Source organism: Asparagus officinalis, chromosome 2 (genome assembly GCF_001876935.1).
Source record: "Asparagus officinalis chromosome 2, Aspof.V1, whole genome shotgun sequence".
Lineage (NCBI taxonomy): Eukaryota > Viridiplantae > Streptophyta > Magnoliopsida > Asparagales > Asparagaceae > Asparagus > Asparagus officinalis.
This window is the reverse complement of record NC_033795.1, coordinates 12,187,936-12,197,413: the sequence shown is the minus strand read 5'-3', so window position 1 is coordinate 12,197,413 and position 9,478 is coordinate 12,187,936. Positions and strand designations below refer to the sequence as shown.

The window sequence follows — 9,478 nt, the reverse complement described above, 5'->3', positions numbered from 1 at the left end:
TGCGGCCGAAAAAGTCATTTAACTAAATTTTGCTATGATGCACACAAACATAAGAATACTAATGCTCCTTGTGCATCTCATGTAGCTTCTTCATCTTGTACACTTACACATTCACATGCTCATTCTCACAAAGTTCATCATAAGCATGCTAGTGTGTTCAAGTGTGATCATTGTGGTCGTTTTAGTCATTTGGCCGAATATTGTTTTGATTTGAAAAAAAAATCTCATTTGCTAAATGTTTCTAGTAGACCACATGTTTTAAAATGTGATGTTTGTGATAGATTTGGCCATTTGGCGAAGTTTTGTTATGATTTAAAAAAATATTCAAACTTACCAAATTTCTCAAGTAAACCACCTTTGTTTAATGATGTTTCTCATTTGCGATATAATTTAAAAGAAAAATCTTTATTTGCCAATGATTCCCGTGCACGAGCTAATGGTCCACAAAAACAAATGGATCTCTTTCATTGCACAAATTGCAATCGGAAGGGTCATTTGAACGAATATTGTTTTGACCGTGTTAGTGCACCATATGCGCCAAAGAGGGTTCATAACCCTAGGGCTTTGAGCTTAAATGATAGGGGTCATGTCCCTAAACCTTTTGGTACCAAGATTACTTGGGTACCAAAACAAATTTGAATTTAAACCAAGAATTTTAGTGTTTTTCTTTTTCTTTGTCTTGGTTTTGAAAATTATGCTTTGAAATTTTTTTTTGAAAACAATTTTTAATTGATCAAATTCTTTTGTTTTCATAATTATTAGTTTCAATTTTTATGAGAGGTTTGTGCTTATATAACTCTCCGGATTTATTGGGTATTTATTCCCAAATCTTGTTTACCCGGTGCTAAAATGTTTATATGGGTTGATACTAGCTTAAGAGCTAGATATAGTTGCCTCTCTTGATTTTTGAAAATCAATGATAGTTTGTTTTTATGTGATTGAGGTTGATTTATGATTTCATTTGGTTGTCATTCGAAAACTCTTTTTTGCATGATACTCATGTTTTCGCTTTTTTGATTTCATAAATCTATTTTTTAATACATGATTTTTATGTTAGTATAATGAGACACTTTTTTTATTGACATATTTATATGTGTTCTTATTGTCTTTTTGTATGTGAGTGGTGTTTAGCATATTTTTCATCTATGCTTGCTCACATATGTTTGCCATGATCTTCATTTCATATATTCTATACGATATTTTGATAGGGGGAGCAATCCCTATATCTTTCTATGTGTTATACTCACCCATGCTTATAGGTAGGGGGAGCTTTCGCTCTCTTTATTCTTTTGTCCCCTTTTTGATGTTGTCAAAGGGAAGAAATATTATGAGTATACAATTCCTTGTTTATATGTATGTGTATTATCTTGTATATGTTCATTTCCTTCATGCATATATTCCTTTTTGTAAATTATTTGTCATCATAAAAAAGGGGGAGATTGTTGGTCTTCTTGTTTTGATGGTGATTTAGCAAACAATTTATATCTAATATTATTTGTCTAGTGTTTGTGTTTTCGTATTTATTCTAGGCAAACAACGTGTTGGAGGATGGATGGAATCGAGCTTTCACGATCATATCAAATGGAGGTTGGTGGAATAGTGGTTGAAGCCTTGTAATTCAAGTTCAAGATCCAAGTTCAAGCTTCATCCGTAAGATTACCAAGTCAAGCTATTGAAGATCAAGATCAAGCTTGGGTAATTTAGTTTAGGTTTATATTATGTGTTAGTACCTTAAGCTCAATCATATACACACATACACGTTTTGGTTTTGTATATATATAGTTATATATATACATATATGTTTTGGTTTGATAGTTTTCAAGTTTTAATATGAAACAATTTAATATAATTAGAAAACATATTTTTGTTTCATACTTATATGCATATATATGATTTCATCAATATCAATTTTATTTAGTTCAATAAAATCATATTTTAGTGCATTATATGTATATTTTGATAAAATACTACATTCATTGTTTATAGACTTCATAACAATAGTTTACATCTTTCTTCAAGTCTATAAAATCATTTTGTAAAGTTTCAAAACATGGTTTAGCCAAAATGTCAAAATTCATATGTTTACATTTTCATGTTTTGGACTATTTTGCAAAATGATGATATTTCTCATTTGGAAAGTCCTTTTAGAAAACCAATTTTTGTAGCATGTGTATTATCATGTCTACAATCACTTTCCAAAGTTTCATAATTTTTGGAATTTATTTGATAATTTTAAATAGTGTTTTAAAATCAGCAAACTGCTTTCAAACTGTTTTATTTCATATATCAGTTCACGGTCGACCGCGCCTGAGTTCATTCGTCAGTGGGCAGCAGAGACTTTTACGGTCGATCGCCGCGGTCGACCGTGAGCTCGGAAATTCCCATGGTCACCCGCCACGGTCGACCGCGTAAGTCTCTGGAAAATTTCTCCGTTTCTGAGCTGCTCGCGGTCGACCGCGAGATTCCCACGGTCGACCGGCAATTTGACCGTTGGACTCCAACGGCTATTTTCTGAGCTGTTTTTTTCTGGGGCCTTTGTTGTCTTTTTAGTGGGGTTTTTGCTGAAGTTTTGAGTGGGTATAAATACCCTATTGCCTTCAGCTCTCTATCTAACTATGAGAGTGTTTAAACAAGTTTAAGAAAGTTTTAACAAGAGTTTTAGTTTGGTTTAAGTGTGTTTAAAAAGCTTTTAAGCAAATTGAGAGTTTGTTTTGTGATATCATTTTCACAAGAGCTTGAGGAGATCAACCATTGGTGTTTGAGCATCCAACCTTTCTCCTCTACCTCTTGATCTATTGAGAAGTTTTCTAAACTCTTATCTAGCTTTACATTTGCTTAGTTATTTGATTATCATTCTTTAAATCGGTTGACGAACCTAGGGAGAGGTTGTAACCGAGCACTTGAGGGAGACATGTCTAGTTCAACACTTGAGAGGGTGTAGAGTGGGATTACAAGAGTGTGTTAGTTGTAGAGTTTTCGGTAAACTAGAAAACCGTATTGTGTGGTGTAAACGTTATTCAGGTGAACGTAGAAAAACCGGTCGTGATAGTGAATTTCTCCCCGGGAGTGGGGAGCGGAGACGTAGGACGGAAGGTCCGAGCTCCGTGATCATTTGATTGTGATTTCTCCCCGGGAGTGGGGAGCGGAGACGTAGGACGGAAGGTCCGAGCTCCGTGATCATTTGATTGTGATTGAGTGTGCTTTGGTGTTTATTCTTATTTGTGCTCATTGCTCATTTCGCCATTGTCTCATTATTTTATATCATCCACTATCTTGGCTCATTGCTCATTTCGCCATTGTCTCATTATTTTATATCATCCACTATCTTGTTTCATTTTGTTTACCGTTGTGTTAGTTTCATATCCTTGCATATATATCTCATAGTATATCTCTTTGCTAGGATATATTTCATTGTGCATTTTGCTTATCCTAGTTCACATATCATGTTGTATTTCATACTTGCTAGGATAACTTATTAATTAGTTTTAATCAGCATAAAATCAGATTAGATTACACTACAACAGAAATGCTAATCCGCGAGGAACAAGTTTGTCGTTGAAAGTCGAGATTTCCTCGCCGTAGTGTGTTCGCGAGGAAAAAACTTTGGTCACCATTTCCTCGCGGTAGGGTGGTCAAGAAAAGTTTCTGCGAGGAATATTATAATTTCTCACGAAATCCTTTTTGCGATGAATATATTCTTTTCTCGTTGTTACTCTTTAGCCTCGATATTTTTCCTCACCTAATCTCATACATTTTTCATCGCTAAACTACAGTTTCCTCGCCAATAATATGTGAATAATATTTAATTTATATATAATAAAAGTTCTAAAAAAACTATTTTCGTCGTTGTAAGTACCTTTCAACGAGGAAATTGTTCCTCACCAAAGGTAAATCATTAACGAGGAAATTTATTTTCTTCATTATATGTATCTTTTTCTCGTGGAAACAGTTCCTCAGTAAAGGGACTCAATGACGAGAAAATTTAAATTTGTCGTTGTAGGTTGTACCCTATATTCCTCGCCAAAGAAATTCAATTACGAGGAAATTTACATTTGTCGATATAGGTTATATGGTCTATAGCGAGGAAAATTACTTTTGCCGTTATAGGTTGTATCACTATAGCGAGGAAATATGTTTTTGTCGACATAAGCAGTATACTCTATAACGAGAAAATATTCTTTTGACGATATAAGTATGTGGCCTATTGTGAGGAAACATATTTTCGTCACCTTAAGTTGTAGGGTCTATTTCAAGGAAATTTACTTTCATTGACCTAAATATATAGCGAGAAAACTTATAATGGGGAAATTTTATTTCATCAATAATAATGCTATTAAGAGAAAAAAAACAAAATATAAATAATTATCATGAATTGTCACCACAGTACATCAAAACAATTAAAATAAATAAAGCAAGAAAGTTACTACCATAAGTAACAATGCTAGTCTAAAGCAATAACAAATGCAACACGATCAAAGAAACATTTCTCCAAGTGTAAGTTCACTAAGAATACTAAGCTGATGGATGTTGCCTCGAAAAATTAGCCATAAACTCCTCAAACTTTTTGGCTTGCTCCTCCAATCTTTGGATTACCTCATTTTGCGCATCGATCTTCTGTTGTTGAGTTCCTACAAGTTGTTGGGTCTCTTGAAGCTGTTCTTGCAACTCTTTATTCTTTTCAGACATTTCACTCATCGAAGAATGAGAGAACCTTAATGGTGGTGGTCTAGGGCCAAAACCACATCCCTTAATGTAGCCTGATTTGACTTTGAGAACTTTTACACAAATTTCCTCATCTGTCATTGTTCGAGTTCCATCAGGTTGAGTGGTATCTGCTCGCATCTTTATCATTTGATCCTATAAGTAAAACAAAAATATATCCAGTTCAATCATATGCAACTTCTTAATTACAACCATATCAATATAATCCTCTTTAGAACAGTAATATCAATTTTACCTATATTCTTAAAATATTATAAAAGCATGCATCATTGACACGTTACTTACCCATTTTTCCTTTGCTCCCAAGTCCCATCCTTTTTTTGTACTTCTATACTCAGTTTCAAAACGATCAATTGCACATTGCATCTCTTCAGTCTGTGTTGCCTATTGCATTCAAACATATTTTCATTTTCAGCATATATATATGTACACAATTAGGTTACAAATTTATAAGCAAAACTAAAAAGTGTCTTACAATTTGCTCTTGGTGTGACATAAATGATTTTGACCCAGCTTTGTGGTGATATGTCAACTTTGACCTATTAAGAACATTCTTCTCTGAGCGAATCTAAAATTATTGAGACATACAGTTAGAAAGAAGTAAATGAAAAAAGAAAAAATGTAATGCGTGGAGAAAAATAAAAAAAGATATTATACCTTAAACTTTTCACTAGAAAAATGAGTGCAAAGAAACTCCCATTCTTCCTGAGTCTTGACAGCTTCATGTTTGTTTTCAATTGCCTCCTCAATTGTTGAAAACTGCTCAAAATGTTTCTTCAACTTATAGCAAAAATTACAATATACGGTCTGACATGTTGTAATTACATATCTCTGGACCCAAGGGAGCGACATATCAAATTCAAATTTATTCTGCACAGGCATAATTTCATGTCAAACTAAATATAACAAATCAAAGCAACCAATATAATGCCTTTAGCAAAACAAATCATCACTAACCTGCATTCTTTTGATAAAGTTCTCCACATCTGTTTTTTCAATCTTCTTCCATTTTTCCACATTCAGTGGGGCGTAGTTTCGAATTGTGTAACCAATTTCATTTGCAAACATCTCAGCATAAGGGCCCGTAGGTCTGCCATTTTCTTCAGTCAGAGTCACAGGTATTTTAGAATTCAATTGGGAGAACACCTTATCTGCATTCACTCCTCTTGTCTTCCCTCGCACCTTTTTGGTTGTACCTTTGACATAATTTTTATTAAGAACATAACACATATTGAAATGAGAAAACTATAATTTCCTCGCTAATAGGTTCTTTTTTACGACAAAACGGTTCCTCGTAAAACAAAAACTTTTAGCGAGGAAGCCTTAAATTTCAGTAGTAGTTCGTTCTGTGGTGACAACAGTACTACTAGAATTCAGTCCATCTGCTACAGAATTTTGGCATTCTTGATTGGAAGTTTGCAGACGAGTACGTTTTGTACCTATTAGCATACACACTTGTTAGATAAGTAAAAACTAACAGTACTTAAATATTCTAGCAGTAAAATGAAGATTGCATATTTACTCGGATTAGAACCGGATCCATTCCCTGCAGAATTCATGTATGGCAGATAACTAGTTGCTGCATGAGAACGTTTCTTTTTCAATAATTCTGCATGTGATTGATTACTTGGTGTATTACCTGTTGTTACATAAACGTTAAATTGATAATCATATTCTAATCAATCAAGTGAATGAATCATGAATTATAAGAGAAATATGCACTACTTACCAGAAGTAGAACTCTGAACGATAGGCGCTTTGTTACGGTACATCTTCTCACTGTTTATTATCAAACAATTAGAATGGTCAAAATGCAAAAGAATGTAAACAGTAAAAACTTTGCTAGAAAATAGATCAAGGTGGTAGATTGCAATCGGAACCCTCTTTAAAGGTGGTTTATGTACAAATGAGCTTTGAAGGTGGTTTTCATACCATCACCATATTGAATTATGTAGATCCTAGCATTTTGGATGTAACTATTCAATATACATCACAATACTGAAATGGTTTCCAGCAATTGCTACTAGCTAGTAAATCATCAAATGGATGACTCTCGGATTGCTCTTAATATGGATGTGCATGGAATTGCTGCTCTAAAGATATGTCTATAAGAATCCAGCTGCAGTGATGGTAGCCTTCTCCTGTACTCCAAGTCCACATAATATGGACAGAGTGCTGATGGCACCTAATATTATGCCAGTCCAACATCGTCAGGATAATCCAAGCAGCACATGCAAGAAACAACTTTCCGCTGTAAATTTTGCTGCAGAACCAAGATCAGTCGCAAAGTAAATAACAATAATGAAATACAAGGAATAAAGCATTTTTACTGACACCCTCAACCATGCACAGACTTCAGGATTTGAGCATCAGGTTAATGAACCTGATAAATGGAAACAACCTGAAACATGGGATTTACAGCATTGGGATTTACAACTATCAGTTTCCATTAAAGAAGTTGCATATTTTGATCAAACCACCAAATATATCCAAACTATCTCCATTCCACCAAAGAGACTTTACAGAACTAGGTTAATAATCACAAGAAGTAGTTTAACCATCAGCAACTGATACTTTGCTGTCAATCATCTGAATTAAAAGAATTACAACACACGTTGCTCTCCGACAATACAAAGTAGAAGGACAAATAGAGGAGGAAATAAAGTGAAAACTGGTGCGCAGATAAAAACATCAAAACCCAAAACATTTCGCATGACGTACAAAAAAAAGCTTAAGTAAGTAAATCACGCGCAGATATAACATGCTACAACCATGAGTAATGACCTGAAACCGTATGATAAGAGAGCTAAATTTCTCTACAGATTAACCCATGTTGTGATCTGTCATTCCTAGTAAGGGCCTGCTTTCACTAAATACCTTGTTACAGTAAAATTCTGAGGATAATATTCTATACGCGATTTTTTCATAAGCTTTATCTGTGAAATTCTTAGACCTACTAAATTTGCAATATTTTCATAAGCTTTATCTGTGAAACTGCATGAGAAGAATAAATAATCCTGTCAAGAACCGTACTTACCCAAATCCTTAGGATATTGAATAGGAGACATATATCAACCTAGCTTTGAACTTCTGTTTGAATGGCAGAAAAATTGAAGAGTAAACATTTTTTTAGTTTCAATCATTGAAAGCTGAGCCCTGGATCACAACTTGGTTCTTAGATGCCGTTTCAAGAATTAATATTATCCATAAAAGCTTAGACAAGTGAGCTGTGGGCTAACAATGTGTATCAAGCTAATATAATTATAGCAAATTAAGTTAAACTTATTGTCAGAGCAACTACATGAAAGCAATCACCCAAGTTGCAAAGTTATCTGGTTAACTAGAACTATGATACATTTGAATAATCACCTTGAAAGAGCGTAAAGGTTTAAACTTTGGAGGCCAACACATCTAGGAAGTATCTTTTGCAACCCAACATCTGTCAACTTGACACACCTGAGGTGAGTGTAACAAGAAAGCATGAGAAACAGAATCATGCATTTGGCTAGTTCAATAGCAAAGCAAAAAAGAAATTGTACACTGGCAGAAAGGTACATCTCAAATCTCAAACTAATTAAAACTAAATAAATAAATCAATCAATTCATGATATATCAGGTCCATTTTATTGAATGATGGTTACAATCAAAACAGATAATTCCATACCACATGATGGCATGCACAGAGTAATAATTCATACATGATACAGATGAGCATTTAGCAGCCAATGATATGGACAGAAACAAATCCATTACTGCTGACTCCAGCAAGGATTGGTCACAACCAGCTACAATATTTTTCAAACTTCGGCTAGGCCAATTTACCCAATACATATAGAAGATGATGAATCTTGGGTGTGTTCTGGGTCAAACCACAGATTTTAGGAACAGTAAAGGCTGCCCATCAGTTTGGTGGCAGAGCATCAAATATTACAGTCTATAGTTGGTATTGGAACTCAGCCAATTAATGTCTTCTACTAGATTAAAGAAAAAATTCAACGCTCCCACAAATAATAAATGACTATAGATCAAGAGATATTTATGTCCTCAAAGTAAAAAACTAATGGCACCTACATTAGGAGCTAAACAACTTAACTGGCAGTAAAAATTCAAATTCTAAGTATCCACTTTCCTGTTGCAAATACGCCAGAATTGGGTAATATAAACACCATAAGTCCTAAGACACTTCAAGAATCCAGACCACTTGAACTTCAGAGGAAAAAGAAACAAGCTGCTCAAAGCTAAATATCAACAATGAAAAACCACTTTCATAACCAGGATTCAGACAAGCATTTAACTCAATATGATATTCATCAAAAGCTTATAACAGATGTAAATTAATTCCTACGAAAAGAGATCCATTATATACATACCTAGTAATATTTAATGCCTCTAGTTCTTGATAATTGTCAGCTATCAAAAACAAACTTTGGTCGGTGATATTCTGCACATTGTCAATCAAAAGATTAAGCTACATAGAAAGAACTGTGTTTACAATTTAGTAGGTCAAATATTGCAAATTTCTCTACAGACTAAATTTCTACCATAGAAAGAACAATAAAATTCTGAGGATAATATTCTATACGCGAGGATACAAACTTTCATGCTCTTAATTTTTATAGCATAATTATTATGACTCCCTTCAAGTTTGACAATTTGTTGATAGACTCCCTACCATTATCTTTTTATTACAAAACCCGCTGACATTAAAAAAAACTGTAAAATTATAGCTACATTTATCAAATTATGTCAAACTAAA

At 33.9% G+C, this 9,478-nt stretch overlaps 1 protein-coding gene and 1 long non-coding RNA gene across 2 annotated transcripts; both read right to left on the bottom strand.

Annotated features, from left to right (window-relative positions):
* On the bottom strand, positions 4,380–5,936 carry LOC109830836. Its single transcript, XM_020398198.1, has 4 exons — positions 5,380–5,936; positions 5,198–5,290; positions 5,008–5,106; positions 4,380–4,857 (listed from the first exon to the last, which is right to left on the bottom strand). The coding sequence occupies exons 1-4, from the start codon at positions 5,602–5,604 to the stop codon at positions 4,513–4,515; spliced, it is 762 nt and encodes a 253-aa protein (XP_020253787.1). The 5' UTR covers positions 5,605–5,936; the 3' UTR covers positions 4,380–4,512.
* On the bottom strand, positions 7,668–9,168 carry LOC109829413. Its single transcript, XR_002244009.1, has 3 exons — positions 9,093–9,168; positions 8,092–8,178; positions 7,668–7,716 (listed from the first exon to the last, which is right to left on the bottom strand). It is a non-coding gene; the product is annotated as an uncharacterized LOC109829413 (long non-coding RNA).

What these genes read in the sequence shown, in the direction of transcription:
- LOC109830836 (XM_020398198.1), bottom strand. Translation starts at nt 5,604, where the DNA reads ATGCCTGTGCAGAATAAATTTGAATTTGATATGTCGCTCCCTTGGGTC. An exon ending in TTTCTAGTGAAAAGTTTAAG is followed by an intron (nt 5,291 to 5,379) that starts GTATAATATCTT and finishes CAATAATTTTAG; the next exon opens with ATTCGCTCAGAGAAGAATGT. An exon ending in TGGGAGCAAAGGAAAAATGG is followed by an intron (nt 4,858 to 5,007) that starts GTAAGTAACGTG and finishes TTTTACTTATAG; the next exon opens with GATCAAATGATAAAGATGCG.